Genomic DNA, 27,131 nt, shown 5'->3' with positions numbered 1-27,131 from the left:
ATGTTTGAATGCCTTGGGGCTCCGTATTTTCTAACCGACATCCCCATTGAAGAAATGGGCCAACATATGTTGTGGTTGGAGTGCCGGGCTGTCCTCAAGTACCGTCTAATAATCCCTATGTTTCCGACTAATGAGCCTTGCCCAGTTTGTCGCAAGGTCTGTTTGAATTCTTTTGAAGATCATGCGGTGCATTGAAAAGAATTGCCTGGTTTTAAATGCATACATGATTTGGTTAAAGATATTCTGTGTGATGTTCTTAAGCAGGCAAAGAATTCTGCTAAAAATGAGGCCCATGTTAACTTTCTTACGGATCCGCTTGAAGGGAGGTCTACTTTACGGCCAGCTAATATTCTTGTGTTCGGGTGGTCAGGGGGAAACACATCTGTGTGGATCTTATAGAAGTGTCTCCTCTTGTTGGGCTTAGGGACCGTGGGTTTGTTGTGGGTCAGGCTACATTGAAGGCTGAGTCGGGCCAAGTTGTTAAACACGAGAAAGCTTGTTTAGAGAATCAACATGTGTTCTCTCATTTGCATGTAATACATTTAGTTTTCTGGCCCCCGAGGCTGTGAATTTTTTGAGCATGGTTCAGCGGGTCACGCATGGTTCTTTTTCGACTCCTAAATCCCAAATCTTCGTTTTTAGTAGAATTGGCTTTGCTATTTAAAAGGGGGTTGCGGCGCAGCTTGTTGCCCGTTTGTCTGCCACTCTATTGTAATCGTTATGAATTTAATGAGAAATATAAAGTAGTTATTCCTATTAGAATTTAGAAGAATATCTAAGTCACGGACATGATGGTGGACAATGTGGCGATGAGCTGCCGACGGCGGAGTGTGTAACACCCCGACCAAAGACGGATTATACATCGGGGCGCCACATATTGTTTCATTACTCGTGACACTATTGGGTGTCAATATTTAATAAATACATTCATTCGCGCACGCGCAGGGTAGACACAAGATAACATAAATCAATATATTATAAGACAAAATATTCGAACAACAAAAACTTGTCTTGATACATTTTAATCTAGGTCCAAAATAAAGAAACTTCCTATGTGTCCACAAGCTCCAAAACAGCTACTGCAAACCTGAACATGTGTTAAAATAAACGTCAAACACTTGCGTGTTGGTGAGAAATCAAGTTTAATACAATACATAGATAACAATAAATCTGCGCGCAACACGTGTATGTCTGGTGTTTAACAAGGGTGCAATCAGATTGTGATCAAGCCTAGATAGATCATAGCTCATAGTTCATAGTTCAATCCGTGCTCCCAATTGAGCACAAAAACGAGAAAACATCTGTGCAAGTGTAAACAAAGAAAACCGTAAACGATAGGTCTCCCGTGTTCATCTAATGGATCCATGAAAACTTCGGAATAGGCCGAACAAAGCGGTTAATGATACACACATACAAATAAACAGCCAAGTAAACGTCCTCAACACATGGGATACTGCGCGACTAAAGTTCATAAACAAGTTTAAGACTCTAAGTTTGTATGAACACATGAACATCCCAAAACATTAAAAATAAAAAGGGATTAGGTACGAGATTACTCACATGATAAACGATGCGGTGTAAGATAAAGCAAGAACCAACTTTAAACAAGCACAAGTTAACCTATAAATAAGATTATTGTTTTAAATGATCTGTTTTAAGTCTTGATTATAAGTTAGCATAATTAAATTATTATATATAATATATATATTACCGGAAAAGCAGGACAGAACAGGGAGGAAGACGGAGGCAGAGAGGGAGGCGGCAGAGAGCAAGGAAAACAGGAGAGATTAAGTGTTTGTGTGTGTAGTGTTAGGAAAAATAATACTATTATTTATAGAGAAACCCTAGGAGACATGAATCCAGAAAAAGGGGAAAAGATTCCAAGACAAACAGAACAAGACAAAACAAAAGATAGCAAAAGATATCCAAAAGCAAGTAAAAGATATCAAAAGATAAGACAACTCAAAAGCAACGGCTAGATTAAACAGAAGAAAACTCAAAGGGGTTTAGCGCGAGAAGGCTCGAGCGCGAAGGCAAAAGTGCGCGAGCGCGAAGGCAGACAGAACCAACCTTAACGCGTCGCGGGAAGAATCACATTTCTTAGCGCGCCGCGGGAGGAACTAAAATTCCTAGCGCGCCGCGGGAAGAACTATAATTCTTCGCGCGTCGAGGGATGAACTACGATTCTTAGCGCGCTGCGAGAAGAACTACAAATCCTTAGCGCGTCGCGGGAAGAACTACCGTTCTTAGCGCGCTGCGAGAAGAATCACAATTCTTAGCGCGCTGCGAGAAGAGTTCGTCTCGCGAATCGCTGTACAGGTGGTCTTCACGCAGGATTCCTTGTAAGGGAGTCTGGCGCGTGGAGCTGCGCAGACAACCTTAGGCGGGAAGGAACAAAGGACAAGCAAAGAGTTAGAAGAAAAAGAGGGAAACAAGGCTTAAGGGCGGGACGGCGACAAGAGGGAAAAGAAGGCGGAAAGAGAGAAGGAGAGGGACGGGACGGCGGAAAGAAAGAGAGAGAAAGAGGCGGGAAGGAAAAGTATATTATTATTATTAAAAGTAAAATATAAATATAAATAAATACTAAATCATAAAAGAAAGAGATCGGGTCAGAGAAACGGGTACCTGGGTCGGGTCGGATCGGGGCAGATGTCACAGTCTCCCCTACTTTAAGAAATTTCGTCCCGAAATTTATCTCGAAGTAGGTTGCGCAGAGAACAGGTGCGGGTACTTGATCTTCATTTGATCTTCCCTTTCCCATGTAAACTCGGCTCCGCGCTTGGACTCCCAGCGAACTTTCACGATAGGGATACGACTGCGCTTGGTTTGCTTAACCTCGCGATCCATAATCTCAACAGGCTTCTCAACGAAATGCATAGATTCATCAACTTGAACTTCATCAAGTGGAATGTGAAGGTTCTCGTCAGCTAAACACTTCTTGAGATTGGATACATGGAACGTTGGATGCACATTACTGAGCGCGGGCGGCAGGTCAAGTCTGTAGGCAACTTTTCCTACACGCGCGAGAATCTTGAATGGACCAACATAACGAGGAGCAAGCTTACCCTTCTTCCCAAAGCGGACAACACCTTTCCAAGGCGACACTTTGAGGAGAACAAGATCACTAACTTGAAATTCGAGAGGCTTTCGCCTACGATCTGCGTAACTCTTCTGTCGGCTTCTGGCAGTCAGCAGATGATCACGGATCTTGGCGATTTTATCGGTTGTCTCTTGAACAAGTTCGGGTCCTGTGATTTGAGCTTCTCCCACTTCGCTCCAACAAATTGGGGAACGGCACTTACGACCGTAAAGTGCTTCAAATGGGGCCATACCAATACTGGAATGATAGCTGTTATTATAAGAGAACTCAATCAAAGGCAGGTGTGAATCCCAATTACCTCCAAAATCAAGAACACAAGATCGGAGCATATCCTCAAGAGTCTGAATAGTTCGCTCAGACTGACCGTCAGTCTGGGGATGATATGCCGTACTCATGTCCAAGCGAGTTCCTAGCGCAGATTGGAGAGATTTCCAAAAGCGAGATATAAAACGGCCATCGCGATCGGATATGATGCTCAAAGGAGTACCATGGCGGCAGACAATTTCCTTGACATAAAGCTGCGCGAGTTGCTCAACACGGTAGTTTTCACGAATGGGCAGAAAGTGAGCAGACTTAGTCAATCGATCCACTATTACCCAAATGCTATCATGTTTGCTTGCTGTCAAAGGTAACTTGGTAATAAAGTCCATCGCTACACATTCCCATTTCCACGTAGGAATTTCTGGTTGTTCGAGCAAACCAGATGGGCGTTGGTGTTCAGCTTTCACTTTAGAACAAGTCAGACATCTAGCTACGAACACAGCAATATCCTTTTTCATACCGGGCCACCAATAAGTTATGCGCAAATCCTTGTACATCTTATCAGCGCCAGGATGAATAGAATACCGAGATTTGTGCGCTTCACTCAGGATATCAGCGCGAAGATTCTCATCAAAGGGAATCCAGATGCGATTGAGATAGCAGAGAATTCCACTCAGATTAGGCACAAAATGCGCTTCCACGCCACACGCTAACTCGGCGCGAAGGTTACCATTACTGATGGATGCGCGCTGCGCGTCACGAATACGCGATTCAAGGTTGCTTTGAATCGGCGCAAAGTGAAGATGCGTGCGCGGCAAGATACAGTTAAGTTGGCAGGGTTTTCGGCTGAGCGCATCGGCTACCACATTAGCCTTACCAGGATGATACCGGATCTCACAATCGTAATCGCTGATGAGTTCGTTCCATCGGCGTTGCCTCATGTTAAGTTCCTTCTGATCAAAGATATGCTGAAGGCTTTTATGGTCAGTGTAGAGGATACACTTAGTACCATAAAGGTAGTGTCTCCAGATCTTTAAGGCAAAAACAACTGCACCAAGTTCGAGATCGTGAGTTGTATAATTCTTTTCATGAACCTTGAGTTGCCTTGATGCGTAAGCGATAACCTTGCCTCGTTGCATAAGAACACAACCGAGACCTTGGTTGGAGGCATCGCAGTACACGACAAAATCATCATTACCCTCAGGTAGCGCAAGAACAGGAGCTTCACACAACAAACGCTTGAGCGTTAGAAAGGCTTCTTCTTGCTTCGAGCCCCAAATATACGGTTTACCTTTGTGCGTTAGAGCTGTTAAAGGCAAAGCGATCTTTGAGAAGTTCGAAATAAATCGCCGGTAGTAACCAGCTAAGCCCAGAAAGGAACGGATCTCAGAAGGAGTGGTCGGCGTAAACCAGTTCTTGATTGCTTCAATTTTGGATGGGTCGACATGAATACCCATCTTGTTCACAACATGGCCAAGAAACTGTACTTCATCAGACCAGAATTCACACTTGGAGAGCTTAGCATAGAGTTGCTCAGCTCTAAGCTTTTGCAACACCAACCGAAGATGTTGCTCGTGCTCGGCCTTGGTCTTAGAATAAATCAGAACGTCATCGATAAACACAATCACGAATTTATCCAAGAAAGGCCTACACACCCGATTCATTAGATCCATGAAAACGGCGGGTGCGTTGGTTAAACCGAAGGACATGACCAAGAATTCAAAATGGCCATAACGAGTTCGAAAAGCAGTCTTCGGAACATCTTCATCGCGGATGCGCAACTGGTGATAGCCAGAGCGGAGATCAATCTTGGAAAAACAAGAGGCACCTTGGAGTTGGTCAAAGAGGTCGTCAATACGCGGTAAGGGATACCGGTTCTTAATGGTGAGTTTGTTCAACTCGCGGTAATCAATACACATGCGAAACGATCCATCTTTCTTCTTAACGAACAACACCGGAGCACCCCAGGGCGAAGAGCTAGGGCGAATGAATCCTTTAGCAGTCAACTCTTGAAGTTGGCTGGCCAATTCTTGCATCTCAGCGGGTGCAAGACGGTAAGGAGATTTAGCTACGGGGGAAGCACCAGGGACAAGATCAATACGGAACTCGACTTCACGAGCGGGAGGGATACCAGGAAGATCATCAGGAAAAACTTCAGGGAAATCACGCACAACAGGGATATCGCGAAGCTTCTTTTCTTCAGCAGGTTTAACCACATGGGCTAGAAATGCAATACACTTCTTCCGCATGAGTCTTTGGGCTTCGGCGCAAGACATAAGTTTAAGACCACTGGAGGGTTTTTCGCCGTAAATATGAAGATCACCATTTTCTCGAGGTATGCGAATCAATTTCTTGGCGCAAATAACTTCGGCGCGATTCTTCGAGAGCCAGTCCATACCAATGATAACATCAAAGCTTCCAAGAGGCATGGGGATGAGGTCGATCAGAAAATCGTTTTCGTTAAGGTTAAGCGTGCAATCTTTAATCACCGAGTTAATTAAAACAGTTTCACCGTTAGCCAATTCAACTGAAAAATCTTCTTTTAAGTTATCGCGCGGTCGCGCAAGCTTCTGCTCAAACGCGCGAGAAATAAAACTTCGATCGGCGCCAGTATCAAAAAGTATAGAAGCATAAAATCCGTTAAGCAAAAATGTACCATTAACTACGTCATTATTCGCTTGCGCTTGGTGCGCGGTTATGTTAAAAGCTCGTCCACGCGTTACTTGGTTTGAAATCTGGTTCACCGGATTCGCTTGTGTAATCTGAACTTGTAGTCTCGGGCACGCGTTCCGGAAATGACTGGGATCACCGCAGTTATAGCACGACCTGGGTCGTGGGTTTTGGTAGGTTGGTTGTGGGTTCTGCGGGTAGACTGGTGGTGTTGGCGCAATTGGATTGGCGGGAGGGACTCTACAGTATTCGGTTGAGTGACCAATGCGGCCACATCGGTTACATTGTCGACACGGGGTTTGGGTTGGGTGGTGAAGTCTACAGGTTGGGCAAAATGGTTGATTTCCTGTGTAAGGTTTCTTAGGAGGCGGGGCAGGGAGTGCTGGATTGGTTAAGGCATAGTTATGGACTACAGGAGGTGTTGGGTAGGCTGTCAGTGGGTTAGGCGCGTAAACTGGAGGTTGGTAGATGGGTTGCTGGACAATGGGCGGGTTGGTAAGCGCATAGGCCTTGCGCCTGCGCTTGAGGTTGTTACGGTTTGAGGGTTCAGGTTTGGTTTCTGTTGGTTCAGGGGCAGTCTTGGTGAGTTTGGTCTTCTCAGTTCCCCGCAGGAACAGGGTTCCTGCTCTGACATGGTTGTCGCTGAGCACAGCGGCCAACTCAATGGCGTCAGAGAGGGTAACTGGGTTTCTGGCCCATACAGAATCTTGAATTTCCATGGGGAGACCCCCAAGGAATTTCTCGATTGCTCGGCGGGAAGGGGTAACAAGGTGAGGGACCAGTAAGCTTAGCTCGTGGAAGCGCGTCGCGTACTCGCGCGCTTCACCGCTGTATTGCTTAAGATTCCAAAATTCCTCCTCTAGGCGCTTAATTTCGTTGGGAGGGCAGAATTCTCGCGTCAGAATTTCCTTGAATTCTTCCCATGTCATGCTAGAAGCAGCCTCTGCGCCACGCGCATGAGCTACTCCATTCCACCATGTAAGCGCTCTAGATTCCAGGACACTGGAAGCATACAGGGTTCGTCTGTCTGAGGGGCATTGGGTATGGAGGAAAGTGTTTTCAATCTTTTCGAGCCATTGGAGCATCACGGTGGCTCCTTCAAGACCTGTGAACTTTGGAGGGTTACCCGCGTTAAAGGACTTAATGTTATAACTGGAGGTATTGTTTTGGCTCAAGGCTTGGGCTATCGCGGCGGCCATTTCCTGGGAACGTTGCTGTCTACGCATGCGCGAGGCTTCTCTTCTCTGAAATCGGCGAGATAGCGGAGGCATTCTATAAAAGTTTTAATTTTAGTTAATATCTTGATTTTAGCGCAAAGTTTTAATCTTATAAAGCTTGGTTTCGCAGGGTTAGATACTATCAAAAGTTAAAGTAAAATAAATGACTTTAAATGCAGACTTAATAAAGGTAGCAAATTCGAATCAAGAATCGACAATTCATGTACCACCATGACTTTCCGAATTCCCAATTTAAAATATACGAGCAAACGAGTATTGGAGATTGACGATTCATGTATCATCATGACTTTTCAATCTTCAATATAAAACATACAAGAAAATGAGTATCGGAGGTTGACAATTCATGTATCACCATGACTTTTCAAGTCTCCATCCTCAGAATATAATCGTAAATGGAAATTGAAAATCAACTATTCATGTATCACCATGACTTTTCGGATTTTCAAACCCAACAAACAAATATGTAAGTAAAATCAATAAAAATCGAAATTCAACAAAAATCGAAATATCGCGAAATAAAACATAAAATCATATACTGCGCAAGCGCGAACATATTCATAAATAACGAGTAATTAACAATAAGCGCGCAAACATGAGATTTCTCTCATGCACGAGAAGGGACTCTTAGGTATTCTAGGCCGTTACGTCTAACCACCTATCCTAAAGTCAACGAGCTCTGATACCAATCTGTAACACCCCGACCAAAGACGGATTATACATCGGGGCGCCACATATTGTTTCATTACTCGTGACACTATTGGGTGTCAATATTTAATAAATACATTCATTCGCGCACGCGCAGGGTAGACACAAGATAACATAAATCAATATATTATAAGACAAAATATTCGAACAACAAAAACTTGTCTTGATACATTTTAATCTAGGTCCAAAATAAAGAAACTTCCTATGTGTCCACAAGCTCCAAAACAGCTACTGCAAACCTGAACATGTGTTAAAATAAACGTCAAACACTTGCGTGTTGGTGAGAAATCAAGTTTAATACAATACATAGATAACAATAAATCTGCGCGCAACACGTGTATGTCTGGTGTTTAACAAGGGTGCAATCAGATTGTGATCAAGCCTAGATAGATCATAGCTCATAGTTCATAGTTCAATCCGTGCTCCCAATTGAGCACAAAAACGAGAAAACATCTGTGCAAGTGTAAACAAAGAAAACCGTAAACGATAGGTCTCCCGTGTTCATCTAATGGATCCATGAAAACTTCGGAATAGGCCGAACAAAGCGGTTAATGATACACACATACAAATAAACAGCCAAGTAAACGTCCTCAACACATGGGATACTGCGCGACTAAAGTTCATAAACAAGTTTAAGACTCTAAGTTTGTATGAACACATGAACATCCCAAAACATTAAAAATAAAAAGGGATTAGGTACGAGATTACTCACATGATAAACGATGCGGTGTAAGATAAAGCAAGAACCAACTTTAAACAAGCACAAGTTAACCTATAAATAAGATTATTGTTTTAAATGATCTGTTTTAAGTCTTGATTATAAGTTAGCATAATTAAATTATTATATATAATATATATATTACCGGAAAAGCAGGACAGAACAGGGAGGAAGACGGAGGCAGAGAGGGAGGCGGCAGAGAGCAAGGAAAACAGGAGAGATTAAGTGTTTGTGTGTGTAGTGTTAGGAAAAATAATACTATTATTTATAGAGAAACCCTAGGAGACATGAATCCAGAAAAAGGGGAAAAGATTCCAAGACAAACAGAACAAGACAAAACAAAAGATAGCAAAAGATATCCAAAAGCAAGTAAAAGATATCAAAAGATAAGACAACTCAAAAGCAACGGCTAGATTAAACAGAAGAAAACTCAAAGGGGTTTAGCGCGAGAAGGCTCGAGCGCGAAGGCAAAAGTGCGCGAGCGCGAAGGCAGACAGAACCAACCTTAACGCGTCGCGGGAAGAATCACATTTCTTAGCGCGCCGCGGGAGGAACTAAAATTCCTAGCGCGCCGCGGGAAGAACTATAATTCTTCGCGCGTCGAGGGATGAACTACGATTCTTAGCGCGCTGCGAGAAGAACTACAAATCCTTAGCGCGTCGCGGGAAGAACTACCGTTCTTAGCGCGCTGCGAGAAGAATCACAATTCTTAGCGCGCTGCGAGAAGAGTTCGTCTCGCGAATCGCTGTACAGGTGGTCTTCACGCAGGATTCCTTGTAAGGGAGTCTGGCGCGTGGAGCTGCGCAGACAACCTTAGGCGGGAAGGAACAAAGGACAAGCAAAGAGTTAGAAGAAAAAGAGGGAAACAAGGCTTAAGGGCGGGACGGCGACAAGAGGGAAAAGAAGGCGGAAAGAGAGAAGGAGAGGGACGGGACGGCGGAAAGAAAGAGAGAGAAAGAGGCGGGAAGGAAAAGTATATTATTATTATTAAAAGTAAAATATAAGTATAAATAAATACTAAATCATAAAAGAAAGAGATCGGGTCAGAGAAACGGGTACCTGGGTCGGGTCGGATCGGGGCAGATGTCACAGAGTGGACAATGGTGGTCGATGGCCACCAATTTGTTGTTCTCTATCTTTTTCTTTTTTTAGGTCTTTGTTCAAGAAAATCAAACCCTAACTAAGGAAAAGAATTTGAACATGAGCTTTTTATCTAACTTGGGTTTTTAAGTTCTAATTAAATAGTGAGTTTTTAATCATCGATTTGTGTTGGGTGGGGGTGCAAACGAGCCGAGCAGCTCGCGAACTACTCGAGATTGGCTCGTGAAAAAGCTCAATCAAGTCGAACTTAAACAAGCCTGAGCCCGAGCTCCATTCTAAAAGTAAGCTTGTTTAATAAATGATCCCGAGCTTCACTTATCAAGCTTGAGCAGGCTCACGAGCTTAAACGAGCCTGTCATTTATAAAGTTTTTATTATATATATACAATAATAATTATTAACTAATATATATAGTGTTATGAAAATAACCAAATAATATATATTATGTTATATACAAGATTATAATTGAAAAAATATATAAAAACATTTATAAATATAAAAATTAATTAATTAACAGTAAACGATCCGAGCCGAGCTCGAGCTTGGAAAACGACTCACGAGCCGAGTTTGATCTTTAAAAACAGAGATTGAAACGAGCCAAGCTCGTACCTAGTCAAGTCGCTTGACTTGTTTGCACCCCAAGTGTTGGCCTTTAATAAACCTTTGAGGGGTATTGGACTTTTAAAAAAGTTTGATGGGTAGAAAAATATAATGGCAAGGTTAAAGAAATACATAAAACATAAATAAAAAAAAATCCATTTCGTTGGAAAAATTAGAGGGTAGCGGGTGCTAAAACAGAGTTGTATATGTTTCCTAATCATATCATATTATATTTATGATTTGATATCTTATATCGAACCAACAATGATATTCATATAACAAGATCGTAACGATATGATTACATCCGCTAATTAACTTTCTATATTATGTTTTCTATTCATATATACTTATGATTTGACATCTAATATCCAACCAACGTAACGATATTCATATACCAAGATCGTAACAATTTGATTAAATCCATTAACTTTCTTGCCGGTTAGCTAGTTATGGCAAAAACGTTTATATTGTGTCCATTGAATTTAAATCCAGGAATTACACAACAAAATGCACAAATCAAATAAATAATTCCAGACAAGTTGTTCACGTATGATGTACGAATGATTGATATAATAAAATAATGCAACTGGGAAATATTGTAGATTAAAAAAAGAGGTACATGATGCACTAAATAGTGACATTTTTGTTGGTTTGGTACTAAGAGGACGGTGATGACCATGAAAAGGATGCTTGTGATTGTCGGTTAAAGACATTGTTTTTAGGGTTTTATAATAGAGTCGTCTAAATGGCGTTTTCGATGGTTATCAATTTTTATATCAACTTGTCATTGGTGTCTCTGAAGATTAACTGTCTAGGAGGCGGGGTAATGTTCATCTAGTGAAATGGACTCTCAGATACTTAATTCGCTTAGCATTCTTTATTCCTTTAAACAAATACTTCTTCTCACGAGTCACGCTAGAGTCTAGTCACTGAGAAAACCATCGAGTGGGCGATTCCTACTTTTTGGGTTGCAGGATAAATCCAACTCTTGGAGGTGAATCACCGGCCGGTTAGCACTGCTATCTTAGTTCCTGGTCTGTCCTGATGGACTTTGATAGCAGCACGAAACTGCATTTTAACTATGGTTAGATAGAGTCTCGTATATGGTTGTACGTTGTTGCCACACCTACAAACTAAACCCAAACGTAGAGGATGATATTAGGGGTGTTAAATATGCTTGTTGCTTGATGTGTCGAATCTGAACACAACATGAACCCAAAAGTTGTGTTACATACTTACAATCTTACATACATGAATCAAAACATGACACTCATGAGCATCCTTCGTTTAGCCTAATTAAAATTTTTATTATATAATAATAATTAATGAATTATAATAGTTTACTTCACATGTAACTATAAATCCTTAAACCTCGCAAAATATGAACATCTAAAAGGAGGTATAAACCCGAGAATGTAAATTATAAAGTAATTTGGCAAAACATAATTACATTGGGTAGGCGGGATTTTGTAACTATCGATTCACATAATTACACGCTGATCAGACTACTTGGATTAAGAACCGGCTACAAAACGTGTACGGTTGAAGCCATTTGAACTGTCTTCATTTGAACCCGTTAGATCGGTTGAAACAACCTGTTTGGTTAAAAACACTCTTTGCCAAGTGAATATGTGACTTTTTTTCAAAAGTAAACAATATTGCGGTTCCTTGTCACAACATGGTCACTTTTTCCTCTTTTAAGGAAAAAAGGGACTAAACACAATCCAATTTTAATACGAATGTTGGAAGTTCAAATAACCTTTTCCTTTCAACTTGCGAAAATGACAATATACGTACACAAATAAAGCTGCCAGTGACATAATAAACCACTATATCCCGTAAAGAAATACTTCAGCGCTCTAAAACTATATATAAAACACATCTAAATTCACACATAAAAACATACATATATACATGAAGATTGTTCCGAACAAGAAAGGAAAATCTTAACAACGTAAGAAGCAAATTGCACACAAAATGTCACGTACACGTACTAAGGATGAGGCCGTGAGGGTAAAAAACTTGTTCTCGACTCGTTGTTTAATTCTGGAGTCACCATGGCGAGGGTAAAAAAAGTTGTTCCCAACTCATCGTTGTAGTCTGGACTAACTGTTAGACGCTAAATAATAAAGCAAACTCATACGATTTATCTTTCTAAAAAATGTATTGTGAAAATATATATTAAAATTAATTAAATAGTATTCACAAACTCGGTAACAAAAAGGGATTTACTAAACTCAACTTCACATAACGGAAATTGCACTGATCATGTAATAATAAAGTCTGGTAAGTTCAGCTATCTAATCTGTGGACGCTAATATGGACAAATAATACTAAAACCCTAAAAGAACAAACCTGATTTTTAGAAGATTATTTCAAAATAACTAAGAACTAAAATAATCAACTAAACGTAAGAATACTAAACGGAAACTCAAACGAAGAACAAACCAAACACATACGAGAGTAAATCAGACATGGAGAAACGACTATCTAGACTAGGAATCCTATTGACGCTCAATTACTCTTGGAATTAACTAACCAAATGACACTCGGATTTAAATAAAACCAACTCGAACACACTCAGGGTCGCCAAATTACCTATTAGTCACCCCAACTCACCTACACGAATCTAAATAATAAAATAAACTTACCTTGATAAAAGATTACTACCGTACCCTAGTGATGATGCATCAGTTTCAGTCTCCCGACGACACAGAACCCTCAAAGAATTGGTATTAGCAGCTATTGAGATAAAAAGGTAATTCTTTGTAGTCTAATCTATGACATGGGAACGCAAAGGATCAAAGACGACAAGGAAATTAGGAAAAGCTCGTTCTCACCCTCCAAACAGGTCCCTTTCCTCATGCAAAGTGATCTCCTAGTCCCGTAATGGTGTAATGCGAAATCAACCGTCAAATCGGCTTAAATAGATGAAATTAGGGTTGATGCCTCAACAAGCCGATGGCGGTTTGCTATGGGCCTCTTACATGTGCGATCAAAGCCGTATCATTAAATGACGTTAGCATGGTAGATGGTGGACCGTCAAGCAGGTGATGATGGTCCGTTATGGGTGTACCTAACGCTGGGGAATGACACATTATCATTCTATGGCGGCTAACCTCTTAGGGATCGCCAAGGGTAAATATGGGTAGCGGTTCGCTACAAGTCTCCAAAACAGAAGCGATTAAGTATCAAAATATTACGAATTCTTGTTATAAAACTAAACAAATGTGCAATAATTTGCAATGAAATATATGTTTAATTAAACGCACATAAAAAACAATAAGAAGGGGCCTGTATTTACATATTTCCCCTTCCTAAAATCCTTTTTATATATTTCCCCAATCTAAAAAAATCAATTACATATTTCCCTTTCTAAAACATAAATATTACACATAGGGTAAAGTTAAAATACAAAGGACAACAAAAAAGAGAAGAAGGTGAAAAGGAATCTAATCCATTGACATTATATTTGAATGGTGAAGATTAATTTAAGAGAATAAATTGATGAGAATGACATAAAGGTAATAACCCATCTTTGTTGACTTTTTCTCTCCACATGTAAAACACATGTCAACTCTCCTATCATTTTAGAACGTTGATAACTTTTTTATACAATATTCTTTTTAAAAAAATTTCACCATAATAACAAGAGTTATTTTTATCTTTAATACGAGTATGTTATTGTTACATAAAAATAAAAAAAAATAGTAAGTTTTTTATACTCTGTTATTAGTTGTTCATTATGTTTTTTATTTGAGTTTTTTATGCATTGCGTTATAGATTTTAGTCACTGTGTTGTGTTATCAACTGGTATTCTTATTGAAAATAAAAATTAAAAAAAAGATTACATCATTATGTCTTTCTGTTTGTCATTGTGTCTTTATGGTCATCATTTGTCTTTCTACTTATCATTGTATTTTAGTCATTGTGTAAAACATTCATTGTCTTTTGTTCAGGATTGACATGTGGCATTCACTTAATTTGAGAAAAAAAGTATTACGTTCATTGTGTATTACATTCATGTCATTGCCTAATATGTAGTTTTCATTATGTTTTACGTTTCAGGTCATTGTGTTATATGTATTCACCATTGTGTTTTACGTTTCAGGTGATTGTGTAATATGTATTAATCATTGTGTTTTATGTATTAGATAACTTTTTGTTATTTTATCATTATATTTACGTATTATTATTACACAATGGTATTACTAGCATTTAATAAATAAAAACACAATGATAAATTGAAAAACACGATGACGAAAAAAACACAATGACAAGCAGAAAGACACATTAACGAAAAAAGACACAATGATGTAATTTTTGTTTTAAGTTTTACATAACAAAGTCATAATCATATTAAAGATAAAAAAAATGCTTGCTATTATGGTGATTTTTTATAAATATCATATGAAAAAGTTATAGACGTTTTATAATGATGGGGGAATTGACATATGACTTGCATGAGAAGAGAGAAAATATGTACTATTAATTTTATACCCTTTTTCTTCCCCACTTGACAAATGTCAATTAATCTTGCTTCTCATACTTCTTATTTTTATTAAACTTTATCGAATAACTCAACTCATTACACATATACCCATTTTATTAAAATTTACTTATGAATTTACTGTTTTACCCTTTATTTAAAAAAACAATAAAAATATAAAAACCACATATCAAATGTAGTTGGTGTTGTAGGACCATGAGTCCAACACGAATGCTATGTTTCTTTTTCCTCTTTTTTCTTTAACAAAATAGTAAAACTAGTCTTTTATGTTTTCATAGGTTTTTAATGGTTGTCCTTTCATAGACTAAATGGTAGAAAGCATACTTCATGTTTCAAATCCTTATCACGTTACGTCCTTTGGCACTAACACCATTAATTTATCTTGTTAAATCTGATCATGTGCACTGCATATAAGGGTAAATTAGTCTTTATGCCATATTTATTTAAAATATATTTTTTTAGATTATAAATAAATAATATATATAATACTCTCTCTCTCTCTCTCTCTCTCTCTCTCTCTCACACACACACACACCAGTCAACACTACCACCCTCACCTCCTCTGAACACATATCATCTCCTTAACCAAATCTTTTATCCTTTCCATCAAATAAAGTGACAAACCATAATACTCTGCAGTTCCTAACCCATTTAAAATGACACCCTAAACCCCCAAATCTTCATTTGAACCGATTTAATCGAGGAAGAAGATGAAGATGAAGATGAAACGGGATCTGGATCAGTTATAACGGGCAATGGTTGATAAGGGTTTATGATCGTAACTGAAAACGTGAAAGGAAATTTATCATCTAAACTCTTGATTTCAGTTTCACACAGCATCCCCTAATCTAAAATCCAATTTCATGCTCGAGGACGACAAATGGTGAGAGGAATGATATAGTTGATCAATGGGTAGAAGTTAGTGAGATATATTTCATATGGGTCTACACCGTTGTCCTCTTCATCGACTACAAGATTTCGTCTCCGATTGGCCACGGCGGATCTGGCGGCCAGTTGTTCATAATCAATGGGAACAAAATGCATCTAGCATTGCTGGTATTAGTTGTTGCTTCATCTGCGTGATTCATGTGTTCGTCATTATTTATCTGGATTTTGATCTTGACAAATTTCTATTAAACAAATTTTTTAATGAACAAAATGCATTTAACCTCTGTTACTTTCGAGAGAGAGAGAGGTTAAAGTGGGCCATGAGTTTTATTTTGTTTACATTTATGATTTATTATTTTTTGAATGATTAAATGAACAAATTGACCTCATGTGGAGTGCATATGATTGAATTTAACGAAATAAAATAACAGGATTAGTGTCAAAGGACGTAACGTAATAGAGATTTGAAACATGAAGTATACTTTCTTGCTATTTAGTCTGCGAAAGGACAACCATTGAAAAATCATGAAAACATAAAGGACTAGTTTTGTTATTTTATCCTTTTGTTTTCTAGAACGAACCTTTCTTCTTCCTCATACATGGCACTAAGGCATCTTCACCTTTGTCATCTTCTCCATCAAGAGCTATAACTTCCGTCGAACCACCACCACATACACACAAAGTCCATAGACATCTCGTTTTACCATTTTGCTTGGTCTCATCTCCGGCGACCACACGTGTTTTGAGAGCTACAGAGTAGGGGAATTGGCATCCCCGGTGGGGCTAAGTGGAGGGAGATGGTGGAATTCAGAGGAGAAAGTGGGAAAGTGTGGTGGTTCGAGGGAGATTAGGATTTGTGATATTTTGAACATCAAGTTTCCAACACCGAGATTACAAACATAATGGTTGAGAATTGGAGAAGATGATGATGTTACGATGTAATTAATAATATGACTTTGTAATGGATACTTTAAACATTTAAATACGGGTAAATAGGTAATTTCGAATCAAGAGGGAAAATAGGTAATTAGTATTCCATACTTGGGGAAATATGTAATTACTAGGTGTTAGCAAGGAGAATTATGTAAAAAACAATAAGGGTGTAAAACGGTTCTAGACTTTTTAGTTGTTTATTTGTTCCCTAGATGCTTCACTAATGAATAATGATAGTCTTCTTTCATTTTCCTCTTCCTGTTTATTTTTCTAGAACATAGTCACACACGTAACACTTTATTGTCTTTCATTGTTTTGTTCAATCTCTGGCTCTCTTTGTTCAAAGATTTAACTTTCCGGCAAAATTACTCCTCTTCCGAACTCCCCTATGAATGCTTGAAATGTAAGGCCCCGAACCCGGTGGCCCTACTTTCGTGTCGGATTTACTCATAAACACAGTTATTCAAATCAGAGTTTATTAAAACTTTTCGCGGAATATAAAACATCAATCATTTGTTACAAAACATTAAATCTTTTCTTTGATACCATAACACAAAACTTTATTTTTAAAACATCTTTACTTCTTTCTTCAGATGCCAGCCGTTCAATCCATGCCGTGTGTCATCCTCATGCTAGCTCTGTAATCAGCTCACCTGCGTGCATACTAAAAGTCAGCTACGCTGAGTGAGTTCTAGTTAATCGAATGCCATACAATACATACACATACATACATATCTGTAGATACATATCCATACTTCACTAGTTGCCCTTCTGTTCTACCTACATACTTGCTACCATACATACAATTTATTCCCATATATTTCTTCCCGTATCCGAAGACACATATTACTTTCTTAACCTCGTATAAATATCCATAGGAGGATCGTCACGTAATATCTATTAAAAGAACCATTACCATTACCATACTATATATAATTTCCATAGGAGGAACACTCTGTATACTTTCCATAGAAGGAACACTTTACTATCCATAGAAGGAACACTATACTTTCCATAAAAGGAACACTATACTTTCCATAAAAGGAACACTATACTTTCCATAAAAGGAACACCATACTTTCCATAAACGGAACACTATACTTTCCATAAAAGGAACACTATCTATACGTTATTATTTAATATCCATGTAAGGAGCTAATCACTTCCCTTGACGATACGTGCAATATCCGAAGATCGTTCACGTACCGACAAGCTTTCATTCATAATGTTCATACATCATCCTTACATTACATGCAATATTAATATCTTTATTTATATCCTGACAGTACGTGCAATATCCGAAGATCATTCACGTACCGTCAGACAATCAATCGTATCTATCACATATGTCATACACGGCATACACCTCTTTTCTCGGATATTGGTATGGTTCGGTTCCCTAGTTCCCAAATATTAGTAGGGTTCGATTCCCTCTTCGTTACCATACAACCATACATCATACCTCGAGTTTTAGTAGGGCTCGGTACCCTTTTCGTAACCATACAACCATACATTATCATTTCTTTCTTCTATTATCTCCATCATGTTCATACACATAAACATACCTAACATACTTACCTTATACATAGCGTTACAACCTGACAGTACGTGCAATATCCGAAGATCGTTCACGTACCATCAAGCAATCATTCATACATTTCACATTATCCACATAAGGCATACACTTATCTCTTAGGATAAGTGTATTAACTATCACATTGAGTATGCACACAGCCCCGAAAACATAACAAGGAATGGGGCTAGAAACTCACCTGAACACGGTTACGTTCACCGTTAATCGTAATCCCTTTCTTCAGTTGTGCACGGCTGACTGTATAACAAGTATACGTATCAATTAACTATCACTTCTCATAATGTATTTCTATCTTTATATGACCCACAACGAACGGGGGTCCGGGGGCAGCGCCCCTGGCAGCGGGGTCTAGGGGCGGCAGCCCCTAGCAGGGTCCAAGGGGCAGAGCCCCTGGCTGGGGTCGAGCTGCCAGGTCAGCTTGGAAAAATTTTATTTCCATTAACTGTCTTAACACATTTTTCATTAGATTTTTAATTTATTTTCTAAACGAACTTGACTTTAGGCGAAGTTAACCCTCGGGCGAACTTAGCTCTAGGCGAAGTTAACCTTAGGCGAACTTAGCTTTACAGCGAAGTTGCCATCAGGCGAACTTGGCCTCAGGCGAAGTTACCAGTTAGGCGAACTTAACTTTACAGCGAAGTTGCCATCAGGCGAACTTAGCTTGCAGGCGAAGTTCATCAGTCGAACTTAGCTTGCAGGCGAAGTTCATCGCGTTGAAGGCGAAGTTGCCCAGATGCAGGCGAAGTTGCCCAGACAGCCGTTGTTCGGTTTCTTTTCAGCATTTTGAGCGATTTTAACACCCTTGCTATGGTTCAATATCACCCACTACGCTTCCCGACCATTTTTGGTCGCTTATACACTAAAAAGCTTGGATCTTTAAACCTCAAAGATCAAGAATCATACCTTTTTGAGCTTGTTTGGATCTCGTTTAACTTGCTAGCACACTAATCGCCCTCTCTCGGACCTGCCCGATTCTTCCCTTGGCTCGGCCGGCGAAGTTGTGGCGTGTGTGTGTGGGTGTGTGTGTGTTTGGATAAAGATAGAAATGAAGATATTTTGGGGTGTTAGGGTATTTATATCCCTGAAATCCCATGGACCTAAGGCCCATTCTCATTTAACCCATCTCTATTAATCCAAGTCCATAACCCACATCCATTACCCGACACTAGCCCGACCCATACCAACTCCTATTTTTTTATTTATTTCCTGATAACCCGAGTAAACTTTCCCTCTGTTATTAGGTAATATAATTGATATTATTTTGGAAATTTCGGGATGTTACATGAAACCACAATATTTCGTTTTATCTTTTCATTGGTTTTATTAAGCTAAAAATCGACTCATGCACAACCCTTATGTTTGAAGAAAGGAGCTTGATAAAATTTAACAATAGACTATAAGTCCAATAAGACCACTCAAACACTTAAAACTCCTACATGGTAGCCCATCCATCTCAACCATTAGATTAATTTTGATCAATGGTTTGCACTCATTGTCAAACTGTTTGGGATAGTTTGATAGCTAGGAGGTTCATATCTACTTATCCTCTTATATCATCTCCGATACATGGCTTAGAGAAATGAAATAATGTAAAACAGTGTAAATGATCTACAATCAAAAGACACAAAATAGAGTAAAATGGGTATGGCTATTTAGAATTTAGATGAAGAACGTACCAGAAAAATAAGGTGAAGATGAAAAGCGAATCCAGATCTTCAATCAAGACAGATCAATGGCTAAATAAGGTGGTGGCACTTTCGCATTTTTTTTCCTTTTTGAACGGCTAATTCAGATAATTGACTGGCCATTGACCCACCGATCATATTCATTTCACTTTTAGAAGGAAACCCATTAAGAAAACCCACTGACCCAACTTAGCCCCCTATATTCTTTTTGTCTTAAGTGAGACTTAAACCCCAAAATCTTCTTTTTAAATTGAAGTCTTTGGATGCTTCATTCTAACCAATTGGACTATAGATAACTGAATTAATAATAATAATAATAATAATAATAATAATAATAATAAAAGCTACCATTGTTAAACTTATAATCTAATTTCACCATTTTTAAACGAAGATATGCTTCGTTCCGTAAAACAAATATACCATAAAATCAAACTTCTAATTCTCTTTAATTTGAGTAATGTGTTGTTGCCTACTTAATTTTCTTTTATATATATGTTACGTAGCATGTGCTAATTTATTGATTAAAACCATGCTTCTAGAGAAAAAGCATTGTTGTCAAGTATTGAATCGATAAGCAATTTATTTATTTACAACTCAAACTGATCAAACGATAAACACACATTGAATTAGTCATATAAATTATAACCCAAAAACTTCTATTACGTATAACTCTCTTATCAAACACTACTTTTGTAACATCAATTTATTATGCTACCGCAACTTGACTAACAAAAAAAAATTCCTAATAAATGGTTACTTATAATCATTAAGAAAATTATAAAATATAATAAGTTTATCAAACCAACTTGATTTTATTATTAACAATAGCAAGGTATAAATACAAGAAAGAAAATCGGTTATAAGCTACAAATCTGGAATATTAAATATATAATAAAAGCTAATCAAACCTATTCAAACTATCTTAATATAAACGAGAGTTACATATTTTAAATATTGAATTTGTATGAACTCTTTGAAGGAAAACCGTTAATGGTTGGTTATGTTCTCTAATATGCCCCCGCAAGATGGACGATTGTGAGAGGAGACCAATCTTGAAAAGAAGATTTTGGTAGAGTGGTGTGTGTAGATCTTTGGAGGGAAGCCAATTAACGGTTATTGGTTTGGTTTGGTGGAGTTGAAATGAAATAGAGAATGGGAGGATGATTGAGGTGTAGAAAGAATTTGTATTGTTATGAGAAAGAGGATAGCAGTTGAAGAGTGGGTCGCCCGAAAAGGGACCGAGGAAAATTTTAGTGATGGAAAGGAACCGTGGGCTAATGGAACAATGCGTCGCCAAAAAATATTTTATTGGTGGAGGGGAACCTTGGGTTGAAGAAACAATGCATCGTCGTTGAGAAATTGGGATGGAGGTTCGATTGAGTTGTTGACATATTTGTCGAGATTGAACCCGATGAGAGTAGCAAGAACTTGAAGTCGTCACACGGGGAAGTTAGTTGACGTAAGTTTGATGGAGAAATTTGAGGCGGCAACAAGTTAATAATTTTAGCGGGTGGTGAAAGTTGATGCCGGAAGTTGGGAGCGGAAATAGCCCATTGGAGCACTTTAGGCCCTGATACCATAACAAGTTTATCAAACCAACTTGATTTAATAGCAAGGTATAACTACAAGAAAAGAAAATCGCTTACAAGCTACAAATTTGGAATATTAAATATATAATAATAATAAAAGCTAATCAAACCTATTCAAACTATCTTAATATAAACGAGAGTTACATATTTTAAATATTGAATATGTATGAACTCTTTGAAGGGAAACCGTTAATTGTTATGTTCTCTAATAGGTTCCCCTCCACCACGAAAATAGTTTCCAACGACGCATTTTTCCCTCAACCCACTGTTCCCCTCCACAACTAAAATACATTCTGGCGATGCACTATTCTATCAACCCACCGTTCCCCTCCACGACTAAAATATATTCCAGCGACACACTTTTCTGTAGGCCCACTAATCCCCTCCACCAATAAAATATTTTCCGGTGACACACTGTTCCGTCGGCCAACTGATCCCCTCCACTAGGGGTGCAAACGAGCCGAGCTGCTCGTGAGCTACTCGAGATCGGCTCGTTAAAAAGCTCGATCGAGCCGAGCTTAATCGAGCCCGAGCCCGAGCTCGAGCCTAAAAGTAAGCTCGTTTAATAACGAGCCCGAGCCCGAGCTTCACTTATCGAGCTTGAGCCGGCTCGCGAGCCTAAACGAGCTTGCCATTTTTATAATATTTAAAATATATATTTAATAATTATTAATGAGTATATATAATGTTATGAAAAAATAATTAAAAATAACTAAATATATATATATATATTATTTTATACATAAAATTATAATAGAAAAAAATTTATAAAAATAATTATAATTATATAAAAAAAATAATTGATATATAGTAAACGAGCCGAGCCAGAGCCGAGCTCGAGCTTGAAAATCTACTCATGAGCCGAGCTCGAGCTTTGAAAATAGAGCTCGAAACGAGCCGAGCTCGAGCCCTGTACAAGTTAAACGAGCCGAGCTCGAGCCTAGTCGAGCTCGGGCTCGGCTCGGCTCGTTTGCACCCCTACCCTCCACCAATAAAATATTTTCCGGCGACGCACTGTTCTCTCCACAACTTAAATATATTCCGGCGATACACTGTCCCGTCGCCCACCGTTCCCCTCCACCACTAAAGTCCTTCCAAAGACCAACACACGACGCTACTGAAAGCTTTTTTTTACAAGATATGTCTTCTGATCTCTCACGATCGTCCATCTTGCGGGGGCATATTAGACTAAAATATAATTTGAAATAGGTAACTTATTGATTGTAACTTCCATGTTAATTACTTGTCTTTATTTTGCTTGATCTTGGCCTATTGTTAAGCCTTGACCTTAGTCTTTTCTTTAGTATATGTAATCACATATTGTAAATAAAATATTTAAGTTAGCTTGATAAACTTATTAAAAAGTTGGACCCCCAACCAATTGGTTGAAGCTAGTTGGACTTTCCATCCCTCTAATTCATTGGTTGGACCTTTTTTCCTGACCAAAACTTTTTGAACAACGTACATGTTGTAAATGCTTATTTTGCGTAACTGTAAATATAAATGTTACATAATTAAATATAAGTAACTTTATCTTATCATATACACAATTGTATGTTAATTTTTAGGTCTCGTCTAAACTTTAGACGGAAAATCAACTTTTTACGAGAAATATTATGTATTCCATAACACACACATGCATTTGAGTATTTCTATTCTATCACACAAATTTTCACAAGTCACAAATTTATTAAAAATATCTAGTTATTTGTTTGTATTGTAATCATAAACCATGTATTCCATTTTATAAAATTTAACATAAACTACTGATTTTTGAAAAGAAAATATATATAAAAAAAAGAACATTTAAACCATCAAGCTGGTAAAACCATCCAATCCCACCGATCACACCAACTCGACTAATGTGGTTTGTCGTTCCTCAAAATCATAATTAACGGTTTGATGTTTAAAAAGTTTCAAACCATAAGCATGAAGTAAAACAATTGCAAATCTAGTAGAAACAATTTTTAATAAATATTAAAATGTGACAATTCTTTAATACAAAATCTCTTACAATGTTATGTACTCACCAAAGTGAGTGTTTCTGACTTCATCTCTCCACTGTTGGTTTCACTTCACTTTTCAAAAGCCAGTTCAACCTTTGTAATCTTTTCAAATCCTTAGGGGTGAAGAAACCAAAAAAGATCCAACTTTTTACAAAGACTATATGTTTCTGATTCTAATGAATGTTACCCACAAATCATCATGGATAACTTCAATCATAACAAAAAAGAATTAGAATCATTCAACAGCATGAGCAGAACCTTCTCAGCTGAGTTCGACTTTGAGGAGTTCTTCAAGCAAACTATTGGGAATGATCATACCGATCACCAGAGTCATTTGCCTGCTGGAGGGATGTTCTCCACTGCTGACAGTAATGGTGACGAGCATAACAACTATGCTGCCCGTTCTACTCCAAGTGTCGCTGTGCCGTGTCAAAATCCGGTTTGGTTTTTCTACTACTACTATTGGGTTTATTATACTTATTAAGAATAAGATTTTTGTTGAAATAGATTACTGATCTTGAGTTCCTAAGAATAAGCATTTAAGTATCACATAATTGACGATTGTACTAAGTTGATGAATCATCAAGTTGAATAAAAGGTTAATAACTAATTGACATGTAAAGGTTTAAAGCTAAGTTGAGTATGTCAAATGGGATTTTCGTATGTTCATTTTATATTATAATAATTTGTTCGATGCATATAGTCTATATTTGTAAAGTTTGTCTTTGTACTGGCCAATATTGTCTGATTTACTTTTCGTTACTCAGGTGGAAACTTTGTAAAACATGCTTAACGCTAGAGTTCTCTCATCCACAACTAATGCGCCCAGAACGTGTTGGTAGTGGTATTTGAGGCCAAATATTTCTTATGACCCAATATCTTTACTTTGGATTGCAGGATAATTTAAATAGATTTTCAAGTTGTGGTGGAATGACGGGTAATCCTATATGGTCTCAAAATCTTATTCCAAATAACTCTAGTGTCACGATGACTATGGATTCCCAGTCCTCAATTTGTGGTACGCTTTGGATCTCGTCATCTGTAGTTTATTTTTTATATTTTCTTAAAAGTAATATGACAGAATTTGTCATTTTGGCCTTTTTTTAATTATTATTAGAAGTTATCAAATGGGCCCATTTGGGTTATGTTAAAAAACAAGACCTCCTAATCATATTTGGCATACTACATGTCTATATGCTCATAAAAAAATATTAAAATTTGGACAAAAATGTTTGTAGGTCAACCTAACCAACTCTTATCTACACAAAAAGTACCTATTTTGATATGTAAACCTCATGACTAATGAGTATTCATATATGATCAGCTGGGAGTCCAACTTCAGTAATCAAACCAAACAGGCGGGATAACAATGTCATCGGGACAACCAGTGATGAAGAACAATCAGACTATGATCCAGAGATTGAGACCGGCCAATGTGAACAGAGCAATGATAAAGTGGATATTAAAAAGATTAAAAGGTAGGATTTGTGTCAAGATTTTCTTAAATTAAATGGAAGATTGGTAAATATTACTTTAATACGATTGACTATGATTTCAGGATGGTTTCAAACCGAGAATCTGCTAGGCGCTCGAGAAGAAAAAAACAAGCACAGTTAACTGATCTTGAGCAACAAGTATGTATAATTTTCATTTTAAGAATGCCTATCTAAAGTGACAAAAACATGTTTGGAAACACCAACTAAACATAGAACTTGAGAAGACATTTTTTAACTCGTTTACTTTTGAGTAGTTTAATTTGGGGTACATGGTAAAAAAGGCTTAAAAGGAAACATGTCGAAAACGGCCCAGAGTGCACTTTTAATGTGTAAAGATTCGTAAATCATTTTTACTGTAATCAATATCATATAATTTGTGTAATCACATTTGGCACGCTTATATTTATTTTTTAAAAAATATATATAGTCAACTCAACCTGCACCAAAATTGATATGTTATGACTGGTTGCCCGACTAATCTAAGTGGAAAAACTACGAGCAGAGTACTCAATTTTGTTCAAGCAACTCACGACTGCTACACATCAATACAAAGATGCTTCAACCAACAACCGAGTGCTCAAGTCAGATGTAGAGGCCTTGAGAGCTAAGGTATCATCTTTCCTTAACCATGAATATGCTAAGTTTGAATCAACATGCATACCGAAGCAAAACGGTTGTTACATGCGCTTTGATGGATAAATATTTGTAATATTTTTTTAATACTTTCTAAATTTGTAAAGGCTGGCCTTATAGTAGCAGTTTATCAAAGAAGCGATTTACTTATTAAACAATAATTACTAGATTTTCTAGGATAAATACAACGCAACCTGCAATGTGAAGGTTCGGAACACCAAACCTTTTGGTTGCGGGGTAGACCCACTTAACCACTAGGACGTCCCTTTGGGGGCCAGAAGCGATTTACCGGAAAAAAAAAATAAAAATCTAATATATTAGAAAATATGATGACAACATTATAGATGTTATTAAGTTAAAAGTCTTAATTTCTTGAAATGTTAAAGATTTGGAAGGTTGTAAATTTTACACATTACGTTTTCAATCCGTTTAACCCATTTGTCCCCTTCCTGTATAGCTAATCTTTTCAGTTTAATATGTCTGATCGTTATTAATAAATTTACAGGTGAAGCTTGCTGAAGATACATTGGCAAGGGGCTCATTAACATCTAGCCTAAGCCACCTCCTTCAGAACCATTTGACCACTCCTCAACTATTCAACACTCAAAACATGTCTAGAATGGGAAATGTCTCTCCAACCATAACCATTCGTGGGGATGATCATGGGCCACACTCTGGCCTACACGTTCCCGGACAACATATGATGGTTGGACTAGGTGTTGATCATGACATCTTTAGTGGTATAAGCAGTGATGGTGGAAGTTGTGTAACTGAAATATGGCCACAGGATGCTCATAGTCCCATTTGAACATAACATAAAAAGGGGTTTCCTGCTTTAGAACCCTCTCACTCTGCCACTCGTGCGTGTTCTTTTCAGTATCTTTTATGTTGTTTTATTTTAACTTATGTAATGCTTGTATGAACCGAATCATGTGACATGTTCTTGATGCAGTTTGTTTTGGTTTTTGTTTTAAAATATGATGCAAACGTTTATTAAAACAACATATAAATGAAATTTATTAGGGCAAATTACCAAAAGAGGCATATAATTTGACCATCAAAACACGGAAAGAAATATTTCTTGACCATTTTAAGCATAACAAATTAGATGATTGCCACATACCCCCCCCCCCCCCCCTAACCACTAGGCTTGATGGGGTTTTCATTCAAAACTGATTTGGCAACACCATACAATTATGGAGTATGTCACAACTAGGCAAGGGAGGTGCCTAAACGTGAATAAACATGTTACACAGGACAGGTATTGTTTTTCACATCTATAAATAGAGGTGCCCAATGCCAGACACCTTCCTTTCCTTGGTAGACAAGGCTAGATAGGCAATGTTGCATCGCTTGTCGAGCACCTCTGTAGCTGCGGCAAACAAGGCAATGTTGCATGGCCTGT

At 38.1% G+C, this 27,131-nt stretch overlaps 1 protein-coding gene across 1 annotated transcript; it reads left to right on the top strand.

Annotated features, from left to right (window-relative positions):
- On the top strand, window positions 1-26,667 carry LOC143536664 (basic leucine zipper 9-like). Its single transcript, XM_077030600.1, has 8 exons — window positions 1-156; window positions 265-326; window positions 23,724-24,036; window positions 24,495-24,615; window positions 24,922-25,075; window positions 25,156-25,235; window positions 25,578-25,702; window positions 26,232-26,667. The coding sequence occupies exons 1-8, from the start codon at window positions 1-3 to the stop codon at window positions 26,532-26,534; spliced, it is 1,314 nt and encodes a 437-aa protein (XP_076886715.1). The 3' UTR covers window positions 26,535-26,667.
- The last annotated feature ends 464 nt before the right edge of the window (window positions 26,668-27,131 follow it).

Source organism: Bidens hawaiensis, unplaced genomic scaffold (genome assembly GCF_021521415.1).
Source record: "Bidens hawaiensis isolate Kalapana, Puna unplaced genomic scaffold, B.hawaiensis_p1.1 tig00010855_1, whole genome shotgun sequence".
In the NCBI taxonomy this organism is placed as follows: domain Eukaryota; kingdom Viridiplantae; phylum Streptophyta; class Magnoliopsida; order Asterales; family Asteraceae; genus Bidens; species Bidens hawaiensis.
Note: the sequence above shows the minus strand (reverse complement) of the source record. Positions and strands in the feature narration are given on the sequence as shown.

Excerpts from the sequence above, each read along its gene's own strand:
- LOC143536664 (XM_077030600.1), top strand. The coding sequence starts at position 1 with ATGTTTGAATGCCTTGGGGCTCCGTATTTTCTAACCGACATCCCCATT. Across the intron at positions 157-264 it reads CTTGCCCAGTTTGTCGCAAG|GCAAAGAATTCTGCTAAAAA; the intron begins GTCTGTTTGAAT and ends GTTCTTAAGCAG. Across the intron at positions 25,703-26,231 it reads TAGAGGCCTTGAGAGCTAAG|GTGAAGCTTGCTGAAGATAC; the intron begins GTATCATCTTTC and ends ATAAATTTACAG.